Genomic DNA, 27,480 nt, shown 5'->3' on the forward strand with positions numbered 1-27,480 from the left:
GGTGCTTCAGTTCTGTAGTCAGGAATGCAGGGTTAGTTTTTCAGCTTGTCTTTTTCTATTAATTTACTACTTTATACTGTACATATTAGTGACACCACCTTGTATTTATCTTTCTCCTTCTGACTTATTTCACTTAGCATTATCCCTTCTAGCTCCATCCTTGTTTCTCCATATGGCATGAGTTTATTTTTTTGACTGCTGACTAGTATTCCACCGTCTACAGATACCACATCTTGATCCACCGATATGTTCTGGGGCACTAAGGTTGTTTCTGTAGCCCTGCAATATATAGTAAATAGAGCTGCAATAAACATGGGAGTGCAAGTTTCCTTTCAAATTAGTGTTTTTGAATTTTTTGGATAGATGCTTAGGAGTGGAGTTTCTGATATTCTTTTTTTTAAGATTTCTTCATGCATACAAGAGCTGGGGTACAGGCCAGAGATGCAGGGGATTGGGGGGAGAGGATTCACCAGAGACAGAGTGGGGAACAGAATAAGCAAACTGACTGAAATACACTGCTGAGGGGAGCAGAGGGCAAGACAGGAGAGGTCTGCTTCACCATGTGACTTTCTCCCTGGCCAGCCAGGGATCGAACTCCAGCTGCAGAGGCTGTGGATTGCTTCATAGTGCGGTGCTTAACCCCCTGCACCACCAGGGAGACCCGAGTTTCTGATATTCTTAAACTTGACCCTGAACAATGAGCATATATTCATATAGGTCACCATCACACATAATTGGCATAATAACTATAGTTATGTCAATAATACCTGTCACTTAAATTTTATATGACTAATATCTGCTTTCATTCTACAAGAAACTTTAAGTGAAAAATACCCTTATGCGATTTTTTTAGATTAATGTTTCCCTCAGTTTGAGAGGTTTTATGCCGTTATTTCTCCAAATAATTTATTTCTTTTCACTCTTCCTCTGGAACTCACATACATGTATGTATGCTTATTGATTAAATAGTGTCTCCAAGGTCACTGAGTCTCTGTCCTTTTTTTCTTATTTTCTCTCTATTCATCATATTGTACAATCTCAATTTACCTATCTTAAGTAGACTCATTCTTTCTTCTACTTATTCAGATTTATTAATGAGCCCTTTACTCAATTTTTCACTTCATTCAGTATACTTCTCAACTCCAGGATTTCCCTCCTTTCTTCTTTATCTACCCCCTGCCTCCCTCTTCTCCTCCCGCCTTCTTGCCTTCCTTTCTTCCTTTTTTTTTAAAGTGAGGCAACATTGGTTTACAATGCTGCATATGATTTAGATGTATAGGATCGCACCCTTCAGGTGTATGTTACCACACCACACCCACCACCAATTCACCCACAGTCCTTCCCCACAGTCCACTGAGCACCCTCCCCACTTTGTTCTCTTCCTCCCCTTCTAGTAGCATCAGTTCTACAGTCAGATTTCTAGAGTTTATAATTGGTTTGGCTTTATCTGACTCTTTGTTTTGTATTTCTACATGCTACATATACATATACAACTACCATCAGGTATTTGTCTTTCTCCTTCTGACTTATGTCACTTAGTAATCACATTCATGTTGCCATAAGTGGAAAGAGTTTATCTTTTTTGATAGCTGAAGAATATTTCCACATTTTCTGAATCCACTCATCTGTCTTTGGGTATCTATGTTGTTTCCATAACTTGGCTATTGTAAAAAGTGCTGCAATGTACACAGGAGTGTAGCTATCCCTTTGAATTAGTGATTTTGCATTCTGTGGGTCAACACCTAGGAGTGGAACTGCTGGATCATATGGTAGATTCATATCCAACAGCAAGAAAAACAAAAGAGAATATAAACAATTGGGACTACATAAAACTGAAAAGCTTCTGCATACTGAAAGAAACTTAAAATGAAAAGACACTATACTGAATGGAAGGAAATATTTGCCTACCATATATGTGACAAAGGGTTGATATCCAAGATCTACAAGGAACTCACACAAATCAACAAAAACAAAATAAATAACCCAATTTAAAAAAAGGGGCAGAAAATCTAACTAGACTCTTCTCCAAAGAAGACATACAGATGGCAAATAGGCACATGAAAAATTACTCATCATCACATATCACCAGGGAAATGAAAATCAAAACCACAGTGAGATTCCACTTAACACCAGTGAGAACGATTCATATCAAAAAGACCAGAAAGAGCAAGAGCTGGCAAGGGTGTAGAAAAAAAGGAATGTAGACTTGTTCAGTCCCTCTGGAAAATAGTATGGAGGTTTCTCAGAATATTACAAATGGATCCTTTTTTCTTTTTAAAAATCAATTTGTGTCCTTGCCTTTCGGTGGGAGAGGCTTAAATTAAGTCACTAACATTTATCATTGCAATGGCTATGTTTGATTCTATTCCTGCTATCTTACTTCATGCCTTCCTTTTTCCCCCAGAAAAGACAAAAGCTGGAATTAAGGCAGTAGCAGTGGGAAGGAAAAGATGGACCAAGCAGAAAGCAAATAATGATGACGATGATACGATGATAATGATACCGGGAATGAAGGAGAGTGGGGGGTGGGCAGAGAATTGAGATATGGTTCCCTCATATCAAGCTTTGTCATCTGGAGTAAGTTCTTTCTTTTGATGGTTTTTTTTTTTTTTTGTAATTGTAGGAATGATGAGTTTGGTTTAAGATGTTATTTGAGGTTCTTATAGAATACATAGAGGTGTTACAAAAGCAGCTGGATAGTCACATCTGGAGCTTATGGAAGAATTTTTCACATATATATCCATGTTATATTGGAGAAACTGAATTTTGCCTGTGGTTTATAAGAACAATGAATTTGATAATGGTGCATGTTAAGTCTCTATCTACAACAAAGATATGCCAGAATTCTTATCCCGTACCTGGTACAAATAAGGAAAAAATTACCTTTGCCATTCCGACTGAACTGGCATTCAATTCTGAGATCCCTTGGTTGGTCTTGTCTCCACGCTCCCAGATCCCAAAGTCCTAGCACAAAATAACCAACCTACTATTAGCAATTCACTAGTAAAAAATGCTAACTAGATGCAGAACTCTGGAATAAAAGGCACACATAGTAGCTAATGTGCCACATATGTAAATATGTACTCACAATGCTTATTAAGGGAGATGCCAATGAGGGGGTTATAGCCCCTGTAGGTTCAGCAGTTTTAAATTCTATTGGGGACTCAAGAAATTGGAAGACTCCTTGACAGGTGATCAGGACTAAGCACTAACTCAGTCCCCCTAGAGAAGTGCTGCTCAAAAGTTTTCATCAAAGCAGACACTCAGGGATATTGCAAACTGGAGCCTAAATATAGGCACTTCAGTATTTGATCTTAAACTAATTTTACTCTCTAATGACACCGACAATATACCATGCATTAACATCTGTACTTTTTACACTATTATCTGCCGTAATCCTTACATTTTACAGATGATGAAACTGAGGTCACATAGCTAATGACAGAGCTAAGATTAGAGTCCAATTACTTTTACTGCAAAGCCTACACTCTTAACCATAGCTCTGTATAGTCCCTTGATAATATAAAGACAACACATAAATTACTTTTAATCTTGAAATAAATTTAGACTTGCAAAGAAGTTACAAAAATAGTACAAAGTCCCTGTACACCTTTTAATCAACTTCCCCTAAGGTTACCATCTGACAATAACTATAGTATAGTGGTCAGAGCTAAGAAATTAGTATCAGTAGACCTCTAATACCCAAACTGTGGATTTTATTATTATTTCAGTTTTTCTATTAATTGCTTTTTTTATATTCTAGACCGGATCCAAAGTACCACACTCTATTTGTCATGCCTCCATATCGCTCCCGGTTATTCAAGTCTTATCTTTTATGACCTTAACACTTTTTGAAGATTAGAGGTCAAATAGTCTATAGATTTTCCCTCATTTTAGGTTTGCTTGTCTTTTGATTCAGTCAAAACTATGTATTTTTGACAAGAATACTACAGATATTATGCTGTGTCCTCACTGTATATCAGGGGATACCTGATGTTAGTATGTCTTTTTTTTTTAATTTTATAAAAAGCAAAATAAAACATAAGTCAATCATTTTAAATGCCTAATTCATTTAAGCCAAAATATAGACCATGCAGAACCTTACAGAAAATGGCAGTATATTTTCTGAATGCTTTGCTCAAGAATCCTGAAAATTTTAATTGGTATTTTCATTCAAATTCTAGTCATTTTTTTCCTTATTAATCACATTATCCTGAACCATATTTCTGATGTTATCCTTCATCACTTAGTTAAGGCAGTATCTGCAGGATTTCTCCATTCTACTATTACTATTTTCACTCATAATTATTAAATATTTTGAGGGAGATACTTAATTACTATGCAAATACGTTTCTCTTTAAACATCCACCCAGTAATTTAGCATCCATTAGTGGAACATGCCTGATAATCGTGACAGGGTTATTTCAATGGTGATTTTCTAGTTCTTTCACTATCTCTAGTCTTTAACTATAACTCTTCTCTAAGGAAAAGCTACCCCTTCACATTCATTCATTCGTAACCAGTATAAACTTGACATTAAAATTATTCCCTGGGTTATAAGAAAATGCTCATTATTTATTTTGTTTGTTCAAATTGCTCCAGTTTTAACTATTGGGAGTTCTTACAGGTTGGCTCCTGTGCCTTTCTGCCATGCTCCTCTCTTTTTTGAGCACTTCTTCAATTTTTGGCACTACAAAATGCTACAGTCTCATCTTGTATATTCCCTGCCCTGCCCTAGAATCAACCACATCTATAAGGAACCCTGGTTTCTTTAATTAAAGAATGATATTTAGACTCCAAAACTTGGGCAGTGGTGCTCATTGTCACTGTAGCGCTATTGATTCTAGGCCCTCTCACTGACTAGAACTTGGAAATACAGAAATACACACATGTGCACATGCATGCATGCACGGATGCACTTTTATGCATATGTACACACACTGGCCCACCCACCTACCTATATTTATTACTGTATCTACCTTAAATTACTTCCCATGTAAAATATTTGAGTTAAAGCAAAACTTTAGGAAGATAAGCCATGTTGATTGCATGCTAGCCCCACCTGCTCCCAAACCTTGCATAAATCCTGGTTTGTGCAGCAAAGACTAGCGTATGAGAAAGTACAAATAGCATTAATTCTACTGCTTGCAACCCTTGGCTGAAAGGGAGAGATCAGAGAACCCTGAATTGTATCCTGGGCTCAGCAGACCAATAGTACCAGAAGGTAAAGCAATCAGCAACAACAACAAAAAAAAGTCTTTTTAAATCAAATATGTCTATGTTAGACCTATTCTTCTGAAAAATACAGAGAAACAGGTTCCAGATTTACCCTTCTATGTAAAACAACTTAAAAAAACCTGTAGGATTTATTACCGCCATTTTCAGTTCAATGATCACCATACAATAAAAGACAGTATCTCTGACAGGGAAGATGTTAAATATTTGATTTACTATAAATCTACCTCATATGGTAATTGTAAAAAAAAAAAAACTCTATTTGTTAAAAGTAACTATAGCAAGTACTGATCAATGTCTATAGATAAAATTAAACACAGAAATAAATTTTGCTTCTAAATAGTTAACTGGCCCATAATACTCCCTAGCCATCTTGTTCCCTCTTAAGACAATAAACCATTAAAATATCATAACAGTTTAGTCCCAAGTTGCCAAATACATAATCATGAGATATTAAAAAGTTTGAAAGAAATTAAAACATAGTATCTTGATTCTATTGCTTCTTTAACTCCATGGGGGGAGCCAGAGAATGACAGAACTTAGTAAAGAAAGAGGCTGAAGGAAATTTCTGCCAGAAGCCTTATAGACTGGTGCACTATGAGGGGCAGCATTAAGAGAAGGAAAGTTTGCCCAGTATTTCAAAAACACTGCATGTCTGACCAAAACGAGTACTTACAGCAGTTTTATATGCAGATTCAATGTAAAACACAAGGTTCTGTATGAAAGTGACTTCATCTAGACTGTGGATGATATGAAGTCCTGAGGAAAGAGAGAATAAAGATATACAGTAATCACTAAGGGCTTTATAGACAGAGTGACTAGCTAACCCCACTACTCCCAAGTTATCTTATCCTGCTTAGGAATGATGAAAGGCACTTTGATTCTTAAACCATAAAATCAAGACCACAAATCAGTCCTAGGCTAGACTTCAACTAAGTGAGATAACCCACATATTTTTTTAGCAAGTAAATAAAATTCCAATTTGACTATTTTTTCTTTAGTTACTTAGATTTTTGGTGTGATCTAACAGGGCTTTGTCTAATCTGAGGTCAGGAAGAATCAGTCTTATATTTTCCTCTTAAGTATTCTGAACTCAAATATGTCTCTCCAAAATTCATACATTGAAGCCCCAAGTCCCCAGTGTGATTATATTTGGAGAGAGGGCCAATAAGGAAGAAATTAAATATAAATGAGATGATGAGGATGGGGCCCTACAATGATAGGACTAGTGTGCTTATAAGAGATACCAGGAGTATACATATTGAGAAGAAGCCATGTGAGGACACAGCAGAGAAGGTGGCTGTCTATAAGCCCCCAAAAAAGCTCTTACCAGAAACTAGCCCTGCCAACACCTTGATCATGGACTACTAACCTCCAGAAGTGTGAGAAAATAAATTTCTGCTGTGTAAGCCACTCATTCTATATTCTGTTTTGGCAACCCTAGCAGATTAATACAGAATCTCTTCTTTAGTTTTCCCTTTTACACCTAGGTCCAAGATTAATTTTGATTTAATTTTTCTTCATAGTGTGAGGAAGCAATCTAATTTCATTCTTTAGCATGTGAATATCCAGTTTTCCCATTGAGAAGACTATTCATTTCCCCCAATGAATTATCTTGGTGCCCAAGTCAAAAATCAATTGACCATAATTTGATGGTTTATTTTTGGACTCTGAATTCTATTCTGCTGCCCCATATGTCTATTCTTATGCCAGCAGCACACAGTCTTCATTACTGCAGATCTGAAGTGAGTTTCTAAATCAGGAAGTGTAAGCCCTCCAATTTTGTTCTTACTCAAAATTATTTTGGTTATTCTGGGTCCTTTGGAGGTCCAGTCACATTTTAGGATCACCTTTCAATTATGCAAAGACATCTGGAATTTTGATAGGAAATGCATTTTATCTATAAACCAATTTGGGAAATGTTGTCATCTTAAGTATTTCAATCCATGAATATAGGATGTCTTTTTATTTACTTCTTTAATTTTTCGAGTTTTATAACTTTATAAGATTTAGTAGTTTGTGTCTTTCTAGGGATTTCTCTATTTCGTTGAAGTTATCTAATTTGTTTTATATTACTTTTGTTAAATTTATTCTTCAGTATTTCATTTTTTATGCTATTGTCATGTGAATTATTTTCTTAATTTCATCTTTGGCGTATTCATTTCTAATGTATAAATATATGATTGATTTGTGCATATTTTCCTTTATCCAGTTACCTTCCTGAGTTTGGTTTAGCTTTTAAGTGAACTCCTTGGGATTTCTATATATAAAACCTTATCATCTACAAATGGAGGGGTAAACTTCTTCCTTTATCTGATATTTTAAATTTATGTTTATTGCCTATTTGCTCTAGCTAAAACTTCCAGTACAATTTTAAATACAACTGGTGAGAGTTAATATCCTTGTCTAGTTCTGATCTTAGGGAGAAAACATTTATTTTTTTCACCATTAAATATGATGCAAGCTATGCATTTTATAGATGCTCTTTATCAGATTGACTAAGTTCTATTTCCTATTTGTTCAGCATTTTTATCATGAAAAGGCATTGGATTTGTCCAATGCTTTCTCAGTATCTAGTGAGATGACTGGATCTGTCTTTTATTCCACTGACATCATGTATTGTAATTGATTTTCTAATGTTAAATCAACTTTGGATTCTTGGGGTATTACTTTGTCATGATGTTAAATTCTTTTTTATATATTGTTGGAATTAGTTTGCTAGTATTTTGTTGAAGATTTTATAATACATATTCATAAGAGGTAGCTAGTGGTCTGTAGCTTCCTAATGATGTAACTTTGTCTGGTTTTAGTACAATGTCTTTACGTTACTTCCTCTTCTGCTTTTTTTGAAGCATTTGTGAAAAAATGGTCTTAGTTCTTTAAATTTTTGGTAGAATTTATCAGTGAAGCTATCTTGGCTTGGGTTTTTCTTTGTGAGAATTTTATATAACTCTTTTATCTTTATATTATCTTTAATTATGATAGTTCTATTCAAATTTCCTGGACTGCTTAAGATTCAGTAGTTTGTATCTTTCTAGGAATTTGTTTATCAAAGTTATCTAGTTTGTTGTTAAAGTTGTTTACAGTATTAATTATTTTTATTTCTGTAAAGTTCTACCTGATGTTCCCTCTTTTATTCCTGATTTTTGTAATTTGAGTCCTCCCTTTTGCTCTTGGTCAGTCTAACTAAAGGTTTGTTGACTTCGTCGATCTTTTTAAGGCATAAACTTTTGGGCTTGTGGGTATCCTCTATTGTTTCTCTCTGTTTCATTAATCTCTGTTACAATGTTTACTATTTCATTCTTTCAGCACACTTTGACTTTAATTTTCTCTTCTTTTTCCCATGTCTTAAGGTGCAAGGTTAAATTATAGATCTTAGGTCGTTCTTTTCTAAATATAGGTATTTAAAGCTATAAACTCTATCTCTAATCACTGTATCTCCTGCCTCCCTGAGTTTTGGTATAATGTATATTCCTTTCCCTTCAGTTCAAAGTTTTTCTAATTTCTTTTGTGATTGTTCTTTTGTAACACACTGGTTATTTAGGACTGTGTTGTTTAATTTCCACAGTTTTAAGTTTCCCAATTTTTTTGTTACTGATTTCAAATAACATTCTATTTTCAACACAGAAGATGGCTTTGTGATTTTAATCCTTTTAAATGTATTGAGACTTATTTTATGTCCTACAATACAGTGTATATTAGAAAATACCTCATATATATTTGGGAAGAACGTCTATCCTGTTGTTGGATGAAGCATTCTATAGAGGTGTCTAGTTGGTTTAAGCTTTCTATTTGCTTGCTGATCTTCTGTCTACTTCTATGCATTACTGAAATTAGGGTATTGAAGTCTCTGACTATTGTTAAATTGTCGAATTCTACCATCAATTCTGCCTGCTTTTCTTTAGTGTATTCGTTATGTATTTAATTGTTATACCTTCCTGATGAACTGAACCTTAAATTATTCTAAAATGCCGCTCTTCGATATTAGTAAGTTTTTATTTTAAGGTCTATTTTTAGTGAGATGGTTTAACTAATCTAGCTTTCTTATGGTTGCTGTGAAAATATCTTTTTAATCCTTTTTATGTATATATGTTACCAACTCAACAATCCAATTATTGCTTTACACAACTTTGTCTTTTAAAGAAGTTGAGTGAAGAGAAATTATAAATTTATATTTCTTATATTAACCTTCTAAAATAACCTTTTCTGGTTCTCTCCATTTGTTTCTGTGGATTGAGTTACCATCTGGCATCATTTGCTTAATTCAACATAGCTTGCTTCAAACCACCTCCTTAGTTCTGTTATTATTAAATATATTATATTTTTACATACTATAAATACAATTTTTGTTTTATACAATTGATTTTTATATCAGTTAAGATAAAAAAGAATAGGCAACTATATTGTATTTTACAGTTAATTTTACCAGTGGCCTGTTTTTGTGTGTGTGGATTCAAATCACAATCCAGGGTCACCTGATTACAGTTCGAAGAACTTTTAATAATTCTCATTAGGTAGGCCTATAAGCAACAGATTCTCTGTTTTATATTTATCTGGGGATATGTTTATTTTACTTCATTTTTTTGAAACAAAGTTTTGCTGTATATAAGATTTTTGGTTAACAGCTATTCTTTTTCAGCCCTTTCTATACATCATTCCACTACCTGCTGGCCTCCCTTTTTTCTGAAGAGGAATTAGCTGATAATATTATTAGGGTTCCCTTATATGTGACAAATAATTTTTGTCACATTGCTGAAGATGTTCTGTTTGTTTGGGGCTTTTAACATTTTTACTGTAATGTATTTGGATGTTGATCTGTTTACCCACACCCAGAAATCATGGGAGATCACTGAGCTTCTGAGATATGTAGATTAATATTTCTTATCACATATGATGTTTTCAGCCATTATTTCTTTAAATGAAAATATTCTCTGCTCCTTACTATCCTTTAGGTACTCTCACTATTCATGAGTTGCTGCTCTAAATGGTATCCTATATTTCTCTCAGATTCTATTCATTTTTGTTATTTTTCTTCTCTCTGTTCTTCAGACTACATAATCTCTACTGATTTATCTTCAAGTGTGCTGATTCTTCTTGTCAGCTCAAATCTATTGAGACTCTAGTGAATTTCTCATTTTAGTTACTATACTTTTCAGCTTCAGAATTTCCATTAGGCTCATTTTTATATCTTTATTCATACTCATAAAAACATGAAATACTGGGAGCAACATGGCGGCGAGGAGACGCTGCGAGTAAGATCTCCCATTAAAAAAAGTTAATAGGGAGGAAAAGCGGCAGGTCCCAGTGAGAAATGGGACACGGAAGATAAACGGGTGACTCCAGCAAACTGCCCAAAGAAGAAAGTTGCCATAAAAGAGGACCAGAAGGGAGGAAAGCGCAGAACCCTGCTCCCCTCCCATGCCCACAAAGTCGACACTCTCTGACCAGCAGAGAGGAGGGAAAAAAAAAAAAAACAAACTAAAACGACCAACAAGAGCAAACTACGCAGCAAGCGGGACTGTGAGTGGAAAGGAACTATTTCAGCCACCACACCCCGTGAACGGGAGCTGTGGAGAATCCTGCAGGATTTGCCGCGGAGGTGAGCTCCAGGCGCCATTAAAGAGAGCCCACCCTAGGAGGAGACCAGCACCAGCACACAGCCCTGGGCCGCCCGGTAAGCAAACGCGGATCGGGATCGGGATTGCACGGAAAAGCGGCACAGATCGGAATCGGGATCGCGCGGAAAAGCAGTGCGGTTGAAAAGCAAATGCGGATCCGGATCGCAGCTGCCCAGGACCCCGCGCCTGTGATCTAGGCTTGCGGGGAGAGGCGCGGAGGCCCTCACTGAGTGAGCAGGAACCAGGCGCCCAGGCACGGGAGCGGGATTCAAAAGGCGCCATTCCCGCGCCACTGAACTGGGCTACAGCCTACGTCCTGGACCTGAGGGCTTTGGAACTGAGACCCGGGGCACGAAATTTTGGGCGTGGGTTCTCCACGACGGTGGGGCACAAGGCTGACACAGCACCCAAAAGCCGTTGAGGTTTACCCTACCATTCCCGCTCTGTTTCCTGTCCCACGGGGTGGAAAATCAGCTCCCCAAGGGCACTAGGAGAGATCTCTGGCGCCACCTAGCGACGTGAAACCAGCAGAGGCTCCTGGAGGAGCCAGTGGCCAGCTGGGGAGTTAGCCCACGCCGGGCCCCTTCCAACCAGTAGTCTGAGCCCACAGGGGGAGTGAGCACCCACAGCCAGGGCAGACCAGGCGCGCAGAAGAGTGTGCCTGAGACCGGACGCGCAAGGAGTGTGTCCCACATCACCATTTTAGAAAAGGGACATTTCTTCAGTAAAGACTACCTGCAGAAGGCTTCCTCAGGAGCCAGAGGTGGCGGGGAAGTTCGCCCAAGCCAGACCCCCTCTGGCCTGCAGTCCAAGCCCAGAGGGGGAGCAGGAACCCACCACCGGGGCAGACCAGGCGCACAGGGGAGTGTGTCCCCACATCGGCATTTTAGAACAGGGACCTTTCTCCAGTAAAGACTGCTTGAAACTGACATATGGCTCCTGGAGGAACCAGAGGGGAGCAGAGAAGCTCACCCAAGATGCCGGCCAGTCCCAACAACACAGTGTCCCAACGCATACGGCAAATTATAAAACAGACAGTAGGGAGTAGAAGAACCACACGCAACCTAGCAACTCCCCAGGGAAAAAGCACACCACAAAAAGAAAACCAGCCCCCAGATTGCAACAACAGTAACTTGGAAGAACTTCTGAGCCTTCCAGAAAGAGAATTTAAAATTGCCGTGATAAAAAAACTGACAGAAGTCATAAAGGAAAACAATGATAAGGGAAAAATAATCAACGATCAGAAGAATGAAAATGAGTCCCTAAAGAGGGAAAACAATGGTCACAAGAATGAAATTGAGTCCCTAAAGAGGGAAGTAAAAGAAATGCAGGAAATTAAAGAATGGAAGAACTAAAGAATTCTGGGAAAAGCAATGAAAGCAGAATAGATGAAATGGAAGAACGAATAAGTACTCTTAAAGACACAGAAATAAAAAGAACCAAAACAGAAAAGGAAAGAGAAGTACGAAGGAAAAAGAATGAAGAAAGACTTCGGGAACTATCTGACTCCATGAGGAAAGGAAATATAAGAGTTATAGGAATACCAGAAGGAGACAAGAGAGATGTAGGAACAGAGAAAATATTCAAGGAGATAATTGAAGAGAACTTCCCAAATGTGAAGAAGGAGCTGAAAATTGATATACAAGAAGCAAGAAGAACACCAAACTTCCACGACGAAAGGAAAAATACAGCAAGACACATAATAGTAAAGCTCCCAAGAATCCAGGACAAGGAAAAAATAATGAAGCTGGCAAGAGGGAAGAAACAGATAACATTCAAAGGAAAGCCAATCAGGCTGACATCAGACTTCTCCGAAGAAACACTACGGGCAAGGAGAGAGTGGAGGGACATAGTCAACAGACTCCAAGAAAACAGATGTCAACCAAGAATACTCTATCCCGCAAAGCTCTCCTTCCTCTTTGAAGAAAGAATATGGACCTTCCCAGACAAACAGAAACTCCGGAATTTCATTACAACTAAACCCCCACTCCAAAAAATACTACAAGGAGTCCTAAAGCCAGAACCTCAGAGGGACGAATAACAATGAAAGAAGGCCAAAAAAAAAAAGTTATTAAAAGAATAAATAAATAAAATCAAAGGAAAGACAAACACAATGGCAAATACAGATGCTAACATATCAATATTAACTCTAAATGTAAATGGACTAAACTCTTCAATAAAAAGACACAGAGTTGCAGCCTGGATTAAGAAACAAAACCCAACCTTTTGCTGTCTCCAGGAAACACATTTAGCTACAAAAGATAAAAATAGGCTCAAAGTTAAAGGATGGAAAACAATCCTACAAGCAAATGGACCAAAAAAGAAGGCAGGAACAGATATACTTATATCAGATAAAACAGATTTCAAACTCAAAAAGATAAAAAGAGACCCCAATGGTCACTACATTATGATCAAGGGGACAATACTTCAAGAAGAAATAACACTCATTAACATATACTCACCAAACGAAGGAGCACCAAAATATATCAGACAACTGTTGTCCTCTCTGAAAACAGACATCAGAGAAAACACATACGTAGTGGGAGACTTCAACACACCACTATCAACAATGGATAGATCAACAAGACAAAAAATAAGTAAAGAAACCAAAGCTCTAAATAAGGACCTAGAGCCATTGGCCTTAACAGACATCTATAGAACACTAAACCCCCCAAAAATCGGAGTACACATTTTTCTCAAACGCACACGGATCATTCTCCAGGATCGATCACATACTGGGGCACAAGACAAACATCAACAGATACACCAAGATTGAAATCATATCAACCATCTTTTCTGACCATGAAGGCATCAAACTAGAAATAAACCATAAAAAGAAGGCAAGGAACTTTCCTACCTCATGGAGATTAAAAACCACACTACTGGAAGACCACTGGACTAATGAGGAGATCAAAGAAGAAATTAAAAAATTCTTTGAATTGAACGACAAGGAGGACACCAATATCCTAAATATATGGGATGCAGCAAAAGCAGTAATAAGAGGAAAATATATAGCAATAGAAGCTCACATGAAGAAACAAGAAAGAACTCAAAGAAACAAACTAATCTCGAAGCTCAAAGATCTAGAAAAAGAACAACAAAAAAACCCTAAAACCAGTAGAAGAAAAGAAATAATAAAAACCAAAGCAGAAATAAATGAAATTGAAACTAAAAAAACAATCCAAAAGATCAATGAAACCAAGAGCTGGTTCTTTGAAAAAATCAATAAAATAGACAAACCCCTAGCCAGGCTCACAAAGGAAAAAAGGGAGAAAGCACAAATAAACAGGATCATCAATGAAAGAGGAGAAATCACAACGGACACAGCAGAAAACAAAAGAATAATCAGTAACTACTATGAACAGTTATATGCAAACAAGCTCAACAATCTAGAGGAGATGGACAAATTCCTACAACTCTACAATCACCCAAAGCTAGATAAAGAAGAAATAGAACACCTAAACAGAACAATTACAAGCAGCGAAATTGAAATGGTAATCAAAAACCTTCCCCAAAACAAAAGCCCAGGACCTGATGGATTTACAAATGAATTCTACCAAACATTCAGAGAGGAATTAGTGCCTATCCTTCACAAACTCTTCCAAAAAATTAAGAAGGAAGGGACAATACCAAACACGTTCTATGAAGCCAACATTACACTAATACCAAAACCAAACAAGGACAACACAAAAAAGGAAAACTACAGGCCAATCTCCCTAATGAACACTGATGCAAAAATCCTAAATAAAATTTTAGCTATCAGAATCCAACAATGTATCCATAAGATAATTCACCACGACCAAGTAGGATTCATTCCAGGGACACAAGGATGGTTTAACATCAGAAAATCAATCAACGTTATCCAACACATCAACAAAAAGAAATATAAAAACCATATGATAATATCAATAGATGCTGAGAAAGCTTTCGACAAAGTGCAACACCCATTCATGATAAAAGCCCTTGAAATTCTTGGGATACAAGGAACATACCTCAACATCATAAAGGCCATCTATGACAAGCCAACAGCCAGTATCATTCTCAATGGTGAAAAGCTGAAAGCAATTCCATTAAGATCTGGAACAAGACAAGGATGTCCACTCTCACCACTGCTTTTCAATATAATACTGGAAGTCCTAGCCAGGGCAATAAGACAAGAGAAAGACATCCAAGGAATCCAAATAGGAAAAGAAGAAGTCAAACTATCACTATTTGCAGATGATATGATAATATACATAGAGAACCCCAAAAACTCCACAGAAAAACTAATTCAACTCATCAATCAGTTCAGTAAAGTGGCAGGATACAAAATCAACACGCAAAAGTCAGTAGCCTTCCTATACACAAACAATAAATCTGAAGAAGAAGAAATCAAAAAAACCATCCCTTTTTTTATTGAAACAAAAAAAATCAAATATTTGGGAATAAATCTAACAAAAGAGGTAAAGGACCTACACAAAGAAAACTATAAAACACTGTTAAAAGAAATAGAAGAAGACACAAAGAAATGGAAAGACATCCCCTGCTCATGGATTGGAAGAATAAACATTATTAAAACGGCCATCCTTCCAAAAGCAATATACAGATTCAATGCTATTCCAATCAAAATTTCAATGACATTCTTCAAAGAAATAGAACAATTATTGATGAAGTTCATATGGAATCACAAAAAAACCCGAATAGCCAAAGCTCTCCTGAAAAAAAAAGAATGGAATGGAGGCATCACACTCCCAGACTTCAAACTATACTACAAAGCCATAATCATCAAAACTGCATGGTATTGGAACAAGAACAGACATACAGACCAATGGAATCGAATAGAAAATCCAGAAATAAACCCACAGATTTATGGTCAACTAATCTTTGACAAAGGAGCAAAGACTATGCATTGGAGCAAAGAAAGTTTGTCCAATAAATGGTGCTGGGAAAACTGGGTCGCTACATGCAAAAGAATGAAGCTTGACCACTACCTCACACCATACACAAAAATCAACTCAAAATGGATTAAAGAACTAGACATAAGACCTGAAACCATAAAATATATAGAAGGAAATATAGGCGAAACACTACGTGATTTGCACATCAAAGACATCTTTACAGACACATCACCCAAAGCAGTGATAGTGAAGGCAAAGATAAACAGCTGGGACTACATCAAATTAAAGAGCTTCTGCACAGCAAAAGAGACAATAACAAAAACAAAGAGAAACCCCACCAACTGGGAGAACATTTTTGCACACAACACTAATGATAAAGGACTGATCACAAAAATCTGTAAAGAGCTGATGAGACTCAACAACAACAAAGAAAATAATCCAGTCAAAAAATGGGCAGAAGAGCTAAAAAGAAACTTCTCTGAAGAGGAAATGCAAATGGCCAACAGGCATATGAAAAAATGTTCAACATCACTTGTCATCAGGGAAATGCAAATCAAAACTACCATGAGATACCATCTTACACCAGTGAGAATGGCACATATTAAAAAAACTAGCAACAACAAATGTTGGCGAGGGTGTGGAGAAAAAGGAACTCTTCTGCACTGTTGGTGGTAGTGCAAACTGGTCCAACCATTATGGAGAGCTGTGTGGAGATTTCTGGACCTACTAAACATAGAGCTTCCATATGATCCAGCAATTCCACTCCTAGGTATTTACCCAAAGGACACAGAAACATCAATTCCAAAGAGCACCTGCACCCCTATGTTTATAGCAGCACTGTTTACAATAGCTAAGCTTTGGAAACAACCCAAATGCCCAAAAATAGATGACTGGATCAAGAAGATGTGGTACATATATACCATGGAATATTACTCAGCATTCAAAAAAGATAAACTCATGCAATTTGCAGCAACATGGATGGCGCTGGAAGGGATCATGCTCAGCGAAATAAGCCAAAAAGAAAAAGAAAAATACCGGATGGTCTCACTCATAGCAGGAATCTAGAAAACTTAAATAAGGGACCAGGAAAATGAATAACTATAAGAAAGTGAAAATCAAAATAAACAAAAAACTATGAACCTGAGACACTTGTAGGGGGGCAGGGGCGGGAGGGGAGGGATTGGGGTCAGAATGGGGGGGCTGCAATTGTATGGGGAATATAAAAATAAAATTTATTATTTAAAAAAACAAAAATAAATAAAAATAAATAAAAAATAAAACACTGGAAATAAAAAAAAAACATGAAATACTTTTATCATATATTTCTTCTTTAAACATGATGGTCTTTAGATTTTTTTGGTATTTTATAGTAACTGTTTTGAAATGTTTGTTTCTAAATTCAACAAATGCTTCCTGTCAACGGCAGTTTTTGTTACCTGCCTTTTTTGTGCGTGTTGGCTCAGATTTTCCTGTTTATTTGCATGTCTTGTAAATTTTTGTTGGAAACTGGTTATTTTAGATAATATGCTGTAGGAACTTTATAGATACTGATATCGTCCTCTCTGGGACTTGATTTTGATTACTTGTTTAAGGACGTGGCTGTACTATTTCAGTGAAATCTATTTTCCCCACAGTATACAACCTCTGACTTGGTTCCTCAGAGGCTATAGCCTTGGTCATGCACACTGTCACTCCAGGAAGTCAGTGGTTTTCGTTTTAGGCACTGTCTCTTTCCATCATCTATTAAGTATTTGCCTCTGTTTGTATCATACCCAGCTCTTAATCTCCACTAATTGCCAGCTGATTGCTCTATGATTTTATACAATGCATTAATTGTTCCACAGTCTCATTGAATTAAATTCAAGTTCCATTTCAGGTTGTGTTTGAGGATAATCTTTGACACTTTTGCTAACTCGAAGGAGTGTCTTTTTAGCTCTCTCTTTCCTTGGTTCTGTTAACATTCCTGGTTAGTCTATGGTTTAGATTGTTTTTATTGAGCTTCAGCCTCCTCTTAATTGCTTAGAGCAAAAAATGAGCATTGTTTTTGAGAGTGCAGTATCCTTAGGGTTGCACTTTTCCATACTCTGTTCCAATTAAAGTCAGTACTTTTGGGAAGACTTATGGAGCTTTCTGATCTTATGACCTGCCTCTGACCTAAGCAAACATTTCTGTGTGAATGCTCCAGGGTGAGTTGTGGTCACTTCTCCAGCACTGAGACTCCCTGCTTTACAAACAGGATGCTGGGTAGAATAGTAGCTTCAGTCTTCTCACCCTGCCTCTCCCAATGTGAAACCTCATAATACTAGCAACGTGGGGCAGGTGCAGTTGGGCCCTACAATTCTTGACCTGCTCTGCCTGGCATTAAACTTCCATGCCAAAAGTAAAACTGGAGGGTAGGAAGGGAGTTCCAGACCTCTTAGCTATTCCTATCTAAACAAGAACTTCTGCAATTCAGAGCTGTAGAGGATGAGAAATGCTGGCAACCTGCCTATCTCAGGGAGATATTATAGTCCTAGAATAGACGCTAGGGAGAAGAGGGCGTCTTGTACTCTTGGCTGTACCCACCTCAAATGGCGCATCTGTCATGTTGAGCTTGGGGCAAGGAAATAGGTTATGGCCCAAACACCACACTCACACTTGTTTTTAACCAAGATTTAAATTTCCTGGAATAAATGTTTTTCCACTTTCTACATGCCCTTAAGAACAATTTTTGGTGACTGTAAGTGGTTGGTCTTATATTTTTATTGTTAATAGTTAATTGATCACTTACTATGAGACTCACACCATCCAAAATGTTTTTTCAGATATTATTTTCTTTTTTTAATTTTTATTTTTATTAATGACATATCATTATTTTATACCCTTGTTTGTTTTTTCACAATATGGGATTTCTCTCAAGTGTGGTCACTACAGTTTTCCCACCACCAAAGCACCCATAGTCCTCAACCATAGTCCATTGTGATCTCCTCAGTTAGTCTTTTAAATCGATTTTTACCATTTATGATTATTTTTTTAAAAAGATTCATTTTATTTATGTATGTATACTAGAACTGGGATATAGGCCAAAGGCATGGGGTGGGAAGGGCAGGGGGATCAAGAGATTCACCAGAGACAGAGTGGGGAACAGAACAGGAAAATCAACTGAAATACACTGATGAGGGGAGCAGAGGGCAAGACAGGAAAGGTCTGCTGTGCCATATGGGTCAGCCTCCTGTTTGTTGGGAAAGGATACATGGAGCTCGCCATGCTAACATACCATAATTTACAGTCAGCTTTTGTCTAAAGCCTCCCTTTTAACCAAAGTTAAGATATTTAAGATTTCAAAAATGTGCAGAGAATTGCTAAATTTTCCATGAAGATTATCTCTCACATCTATCCTTTTCATCCTTAAGGCAAGTGCCTTACATAAGCTCAACATCATTTCTTACCTAAAGTATTTCAGTAACCTATCTAGTCTTCCATTTTAATTTCCACCCCCCAATCTATCCTCCTGCTACTAGAATGAATCATCTGAAACTTTCTTGATTATCTACCTTGAGTGGCTGTCTGCTAACTATATACTTAACTCCAAACTATTTAGTAAGGTACACGAGTCCTTAACAGCTAGTCCTAACTTTCTAGCTTCATCTTTTTCTGTTTTTCCAGATTTATCTTACCCTCTAACCATAGAAGTTTAGTCTTACCTTGGTGACCAATGCCTTTAAAAATTCTGTATAGTAGTCATGCTATTCCCTTATCTTTTCTGACTTGTGAATTTCTACGTATTCTTCAAAGTCCTGATCAAATAATATCTAACTTGTTCCAAGTACCTATCAGAGTCAGCTCATTGGGGTGAAAATCAAACGTTAAGTCAGGACTCAACAAACATTTCTTGAATAAGCAAACGTCTCTCAAAAACATCCTCTGTGTATTTCTGCTTCCTTTCTGAGCTTAAAATGAAAAACTATAAGAGAGATTTAAATATTGTTTGCCTTGTAGAAAAACTCCAGGTTTGGCATTAAAGGAATATTAGAAATTGAGTTATAACTGTCATTCTTTTTAAATAAATAAAACCAAAACATACACCATTCACAGAGGAAGTAAGTGGCAGGCTAGTTTATAATTTCAAGAAAAGGATATTCAGTTTCCAGGCTATGTGCTCTAGGAGAGGGAAAAGGCTTTATTATTATCAGATATTTATTTATGCAAGAAAAGAGGAAGAATATTCTGGGGGAATTCCCATCCTGAATATCCTTAGTACCAAAGAATACTATAACGAGATAGGAAGATAAAGAAATTGAAATCTAAAAAATGTGGTATTATGAGAAGTACATTTATTTAATCAGGATGAGCTAGCAAAGGTCCTGTTTAGTTTCCAAACTTAGTATAACTGGATTTATAGTTCGCCCCAATTTAGGAGAAATAAAGGGAAATTATGCTATTTCTTACATTTCCCTTTTTCAGGTAAAGTACCTAAAGGTAATAAAATCATCTGAAAAGGCTTATTATTCAATAATTTAAAAAAAGAGATTTGAATTCTGATTCCTAAATTCTCTTAATAAAATTTAGATGCTTTCTTATAATATATTCTTATAATGCTATTCTTATATAATAGAGCAGTATAAAGTAGGTAATTCAATTTATGGTGGTATTAACCACAATTTTTCAGTGCACAGTATAATAACAAGCAATAATCCCTAGTTCTTCTTTCCAATCTCATGGTAACTGAGGATTAATAAAAGAAAAATACCTGTCTAGAGAAAAATCTACAACAGATTTCCTGGTTCTTAGCTTTTAAATATATTATTCAGTACCCCAGACTTGTTTCTCAATGTAAAAGAATATTAACTAGGCCTCAAAGATACAAAATGAAATTTGCAGAATATTATGTTTCCAATAGGCATCTTTGAGCAATGTAAACAGGTATGTTGTTTTCGGTTTTCTAAAAACCTTAGAGAAGTCACATGTGCCAGAACAAGTGCTTCACGCGGCAGAGGCGCTGGTATTTCTGTCCTTGTACTAACCTGAAGCAGTCATTTGTGCTAAGAAGAGCAGGTACACAGAGGTAGCATCCAACTGCAAGTGTCCCCACTGGTCATCACCCACCACAGTAGCACAAGTTTTGGTGTTATACTTGGCATGGAGGCTATCCTTGGTACTCTGACTATACTTGAAGGATTCTACTTTATCCACCTGAAACAAAAACAGTAAAAGAAGTATATGCATAAAAATCAACCCACTCACCATACTTCCATACTGACACATATTATTGCATTAGGTCATCAGGCAATTGTCAATGTTCAAAATGCACTGCTACCTCTTTTTTCCTACACTAATACAACTACACAGTATGTTGCTGCTGTTTTTATTTTATTTTTTTTAATAGAGGCATGTTTTATTTATTTATTTATTTGTTTGTTTGTTTGTTTGTTTTGTTTATACATGCACTGGGTACAGTCAGAAGCGCGGGAGGGTGAGAGAATTCACCAAAGCCAGAGCGGGGAGCAGAGCAGGCAGAAGGACCGAAGTACACTGCTGAGGGGAGCAGCGGGCGGCAGGAGAGGTCTGCGCGCCATGTGGGACCCTCCTCCGGTGGCCGGGGAGCAGCCGGGGATCGAACCGGCACCGCAGAGGCCGCGGGCAGCTTCGCAACTCAGCGCTCAACCGCTGCGCCACCGGGGAGGCCCTGCTGCTGTTTTTAATTTAAGTAATTTAATTGGAAAATAATACCAGTCAAAACCAGCTTTTCCCACCCCTCCCCGCATACATTGTGCAAAAATGAAAAATGATATAAAAATATACAAAATTTAAAAAATAATTAAAAAATAAAAAAATTAATTCATTGGAGTTAATAAGCTAAGTAAATTCTTGACAAAAATTTAAAAAAAACAGCTTTTCCTACTCATTACCTCTCTTTCATTTTTTACATATTTGTTTTGCCACCTGTGATTGAGTCAGAACAACTTTGTAAAAAATGAGTAATGAAAAAGATACATTTGGTCATGAAACAGAGGTAGGAATTTTGAGGTAAATTAGGAAAAAAAGGATATATATTTTGAAGGAGTAATGAAAAGAGCTGGAGATACATGGAGTGACTGAAAAAAAAGATATAAAAAGTTGAAACAGAGGCCAGAAAGGAAACATCCTGCAATGGAGAAAACAGATTTGATTAAGTGTGTATCTGATATATGATAGTAACTATTGGATCTTTTAATATGATTCATGAAATTAGTGACTTTATTAACCTATTTGGTAAAGTAGAAAATAAAAATACCTTAAATACAAAAATATAGCAAGAGGGTTTGGCAGGAAGAAATCATGGTCATGAGGTAGCCCAAAAGAGAGAGCACAGAAGTCTGGAAGTGATTTCCTTCTACTTGTTGTGTGCCTATGGATGGCCACTTTATCAGGCTGGCCCTCAATTTCTTCTAATAAAATCTCAAGGAAATCATTTCAGATTTAATGTCTGCAACATGCATTAAGATCTCTTAGGATAAAAGTAAAACATTTTTGAATGGAAAAAATATCATAAACCCAAGACATAAACGATAGACTATTAAAATAGATTTGCAGTGTGTGACAAAGGATTAATATCCATAATGTACAGGAACTCCTGAACCAAGTAAGAAAAAGACAGCCCAAAAGAAAAATAGGCAAAGGATCAGAAAAGACACCTCACAGAAAAGGAAATGCAAATTTTCAGTCTACAGATGAGAGGACACTCAACTTCATTCAAGGTCAGAAAAAAACGTAAATTAGTGCAAGGAGACTAAGTTCCCATTCCTTAGCTCCAATCTTTAAAAACCCTGAAACACTTCCCAAGATTTTTCCTCTAATTTTTGCCCCAAAGTCCATTTGGTGACAACACCTGATTGTTATGGACCTATTTGTAGTCCTTATTTACACTTAGTGTGAAAATATATGTTTCTCTATAGAAAGAATAATGGCTTTTGATAGAGTGCTGTTCTGGACCTGCTGATGGCATAACATAATATGTAGCACATGCTACATATACAGCATTTTAAATTGTGAAAAATTCTGAATTCTAAAATTTATCTGGTCCCAAGGGTTTCAGATGAAGGCTCACAGACCTGTATTTTACTCAATATACATAACTGCATGTAGAGTAGTGATGAAGCATATGAAAAAATCCATTGTAGAGGAAAAAAGAGACTGAATGGAAACATTCAGTGGTAACTTAGTGCTGAAGTCATGGGTGACATTTCTCTGCACAATTCAACAAATTTTCTGAAATTAGTAATGTACTATTTGTGAAATTGAAAAAATATGCTGGGCCTCCCCGGTGGCGCAGCGGTTGAGCGCTGGGTTGCGAAGCTGCCCGCAGCCTCTGCAGCGCTAGTTCCATCCCAGGCTGCTCCCCGGCCGCCAGAGGAGGGTCCCACATGGCGCGCAGACCTCTCCTGCCACCCGCTGCTCCCCTCAGCAGTGTACTTTGGTCCTTCTGCCTGCTCTGCTCCCCACTCTGGATCTGGTGAATTCTCTCACCCTCCAGCGCTTCTGACTGTACCCAGTGCTGGTATAAATAAATAAATAAATCTTTAAAAAAAAAAAAAAGAAAAAATATGTTATAACCATTCCCTATAGCATAGAGATACTATTACAATGTGCTTTCATTAGAGAGGGAGTTATGAACAATACTATACCTGTCTCATCATGCAGTGCAGCAGTCCCCTCATTAGTTTCACTACACTCTGCAGAAATAAATGGAAATGAGACTGTTATAAACCTCCCCAGATGCAAGAACACTTACTCAGCAACTGCAGTTGGTACATGACCTTTTGAGAACAAGTAACCCTACCCTGGGTTCCTATTTACATGGCATTTACTTTATAGGTACACAGAAGAGCAGATTGTAGCTAAAAGTGGAATCAAAAGCTGCAGTTTATGACACCTCCAAGTTAAAAAAAAAAAAAAAACCTGAGCGCTAACTGTTTTATATAAAAATAAGGCAACTATTAGAGGAAATTCTGCCCAGACAAAAAGGGACAAGTCAGCTCAAAAATATAAAATGATAAGGATATAAAATACATCCTATGGCTTAGAAAGGCCAACATTATCACTTTTATTTTTTCTAAAGTAGGCAAGATTTATTTTTAAGAATCCACAGAAATATTTATCTGGATATTTCCACTAAAGAATAAAGTGAACTTCAATTCAGAATCTATACAAGATGAATTGTTAGTGCAACTCAATTCCTCTTCCATGAAAATAAAAATATACTAACGTACTCAATCTCAGGTCATCATTATTTCTCTTACTAGGAGTTGGCAATTTCTAAAGTAGTTAGTTTTCGAATCATAACAATCTAAAATTCTAATTAGTAATAATATACTATACTAGTTGGTATAATATAGTAATAATAATTATTATAATATGGTATGGTCAGGATTCTAGAAGGACGCATCACTGTGGCATGGGTAGGCAACATATTTTGTAAGAACACAGCTCATCCATTTTACTGTGCTTTTTGTTCCACAATCCAAAAGGAATCCAACCAGGTTACTCCAAGCAATGCTGCCTCAGTGGTGGTTTCAGGACAACCCTGACAACTAACCTACCTAGGAGCCACTTCATTCTGTAGCTCCTTCAAAATATTCAAGTGAGACTACAAGCAATAGGCATGATAAGGCTAAGTGTTAAATTATGTTCTGTTTAGAAAGCCTTTTACTGAGGAAAAAATAAAGTGTTTCCTTGGGAGAGTTCCCTTAAGTCATTTTTGTCTACAAATGATCCCCTTCACTTACATAACAAGGGAAAAAGTGAGAGGAGAGAAAAGAGGAGGGGAAGGGGGAAGGGAGGGGAAAAAGAACAGAGGTAGCACACCTTTTATCACCTTTTAGAGGATGAAGTATTTAGGATAAAGTAATGAGACTGAGTGCAATGCCTACAAGAAAATCTCTATCATTACTCTGATCCTAATGAAAGCAACTGTCCTTTAAAACACCTTGTTACAGAAAGCATTTAACAAAACCACCTCACTCTGTGGGGAGACTTTATTCAGTTCTGGGTTATCTTCTACATGTCACCACATACTCACAGGTTGCTATCACATCCTTTCAACTCTCATTACCATCTAGCTCTGCTACTCCCATCTACATTTTCTTTAACTTAAACATCAAGTCTGGGAAATCATGGACCCGGTAGGGAATTTCTGACTGCCATCCACTTTCGTGCTCCTGGAATGGCCACTGGCAGTCATTCTGTTCTCAAGTTGCAATTTCCAAGTCAGAATAAACTTAATAAAAGCATGGGGAGGTAGGAATGTGGGCAAGTATCTATATTCTGTGTTCCCCCAAACTTGTCATTTTGTTATCCAGGTGTACTAGCTGGCATTAATTATGCATGTCTACTCATACACCACGGCTTCTAACCAAACCAAGTGACATCCTCCTCTCACCTACTCTGTTTGAGGGTATGGGTCTAGATATCTGTGCACTGACTATATCAGATCATATAACTATATATATTATTTCTATAAGTCATAAAAATATTGATCCATACTTCCTGAGCTAAAGCAAAAACTCATCATTTTTTTTCCTAGTGGACCTAAGTACCGGTCAATAATGGCTTGAAGGAATAACAAATGTCTGCAGTTGCAGAGAACACATCAAAACTTCTTTATTGCAAGGACTGCAGCCCCGAAATATGTTGGTGCCTTTAAAAATAACCACGTCTCAATATTCTGATTTGTAGAGGAAGACTGGAGCTCAAATTGCCTAAGAAAAACTGAAAGCAACTACTAAGAAAATAGTGGGCGCAGAAAGACTCTTTCACACTAATGAAAACCCACATACACTTTTCAACTGACAGCAGAGTATTTCAACATTAAGAGTCCTATGTAGCCTCAAAGATTATTTTCTTGGTAATTCAAGAGGACACAGCATCCTGTGTCCAGACAGTTCTATAAAGATGCTTCTTTACAGAGAGAAGGCCCTTAAAAGTTTGGCTTAAAGGCCTCTGCTGACTCTGACCTTATTTTGTCCCCCTTTGGGGGAGGGGAGACACACAGACTCGAAAGCAGTATAAAAATCAAGAAATAAACAGTGTGTTCTTCTACCTAGTTGGGAAGGTGAGCTAATCTGTGTGAGTTACCCTCATACAAATACTACCTATCATTTTAAAAAGCAAAGTAAAATGGTAAATACCTGCCTCTACATTCATTTCAATGAGAATAAATATGCTAGAAACTGCAAAATACTTTTACTCAGAAGGAGGGTTATAGATTTTAGGAAAGATCCCAAGGAGGATTTCCCACTGTACCAGAACAGACTGTGCCCTCTTCCCCTGAATCAGCAAGTTTCAAGTTTCCACTGGAAAAAAAAAAAAAAAAAAAACAAAACCAAAAACAAACTGGGCACAATACAGTAAAGCTGTTTGAAATGTAATTTCAGGAAGGTGGGGAAAAGCAAAATACAGTTCTCTTAGCTCAGATGGTCTATATTTCCACCCCCTTTAGCCCCACTATTCTCATCTCTTTAGATTGTTATTCTTAGTACCTGCTCCAATTCATAGGCCTTTGCCTTATCCTCATCGCGGTCGGCATTCTTCCGATAGGCCAGGCCCAAACCCCACACAGCCAAGATGCTGTACACATTATCCCGGACCCAGGCATCTTTCTGATCATAGCTAGCTGGAAGCAAACCAGTCACTGGATTCTGCAAAGCCAAGAAAAAGAGGACAGGGAGGTAGGGTGTTAATATTAGGAAACACAATCTATCAAATGGGTTACTTAGGACTTTAGTCTTTGACTTCCCCAATGCTGTTTTATAACTTCCTCTTCTTCTGACCAAATGCACACAAATGCTACATTGAATGATGGGAAAGAGCTAATGGAAGTCCTAGCAAATGTGGGGATTATCAAAAGAAAGGTGGTGTTTTAACTCTCCAGTTAGAAAGAATGAACTACCAACGTAAAACCAAAATGAAAGAAATACAAAAAAAAAAAATGAAATGAACAGTACAGGTGTTCACAGCAGTCTACTCTTCAGAGGGGCAAATGTCCCTCTCTCTCTTCATTGGCAGGAGGGGAAGGAGATGATGCCCAAACCTAGGTGGGGGTGTCAAAGGCAGTAAGGAAGTTTGAACACCTCTTCCAATTCTGTCCCTGGGGCCCAAATGTTGGGGGAGAGGGTGGATACAGGAAATGGCCTCGAGGCTCCGGCTTGGGGCTGAGGGTGCCGGAGTCTGGTACGTGTGTGTACGTACGTACACACACACACACACACACACACGTGCACACGCGCGGTCACCCATTCACCCAGGGCCTCCGTCTAAGCCATCACAACGCATGTCCTCGATTGTTACAGGCGACACCCCTTGACTGCCTCTCATCGGTAACAGGTGACACCCCTTCACTTACTTGATGGCACAGGATGGTCTGGTGCACTAGCCTGGCGTAGCTGTCCAGTCGGACCCCTGAGTTACTGCGGCTCCTCATGGCGCCACGTCTCCAGCCGCTCTAGAGAAATAAGCTCAGGACGACCAGGGCCCTCGGTCCTCCAAGGAAGGAGGCGCCAGCGCAGCTCTACCGGCAGCAGAAAGCCCGAGAACCCGGCCCGGCTGCGGCCTTCCAATACTCAGGCCTGGGCCCGCCGTCCAGGCAACCGCGGCTTCCGGAGCTTCCCCCGCCCGCGAGCGCTCCGCTCCGCAGCCCGAGGCCCCAACCTGCGCCCGGACGCCTCTCCCCGCGCCCTTACGCCCGTCGGGTCTCCGCGTGGGGCGGCTACAGCCTCCGCGCGACCCCTGGAGCC

At 37.8% G+C, this 27,480-nt stretch overlaps 1 protein-coding gene across 2 annotated transcripts in view; it reads right to left on the reverse strand.

Annotated features, from left to right (window-relative positions):
• Positions 1–27,167, reverse strand: part of PHKA1 (phosphorylase kinase regulatory subunit alpha 1) — a gene marked incomplete at both ends in the record, with an annotated part of 144,083 nt that extends 116,916 nt beyond the window's left edge. For both annotated transcript variants that reach the window (XM_084259310.1, XM_084259309.1), the window contains 6 exons: positions 2,884–2,964; positions 5,912–5,994; positions 20,734–20,902; positions 23,374–23,421; positions 26,227–26,385; positions 27,090–27,167. In XM_084259310.1, the coding sequence (XP_084115436.1) occupies positions 2,884–2,964; positions 5,912–5,994; positions 20,734–20,902; positions 23,374–23,421; positions 26,227–26,385; positions 27,090–27,167 (618 nt within the window). The remainder of the gene's footprint in view (positions 1–2,883; positions 2,965–5,911; positions 5,995–20,733; positions 20,903–23,373; positions 23,422–26,226; positions 26,386–27,089) is intronic.
• Between the last annotated feature and the right edge of the window lie 313 nt (positions 27,168–27,480).

This window comes from Talpa europaea (assembly GCF_964194135.1).
Source record: "Talpa europaea genome assembly, chromosome: X".
NCBI lineage: Eukaryota > Metazoa > Chordata > Mammalia > Eulipotyphla > Talpidae > Talpa > Talpa europaea.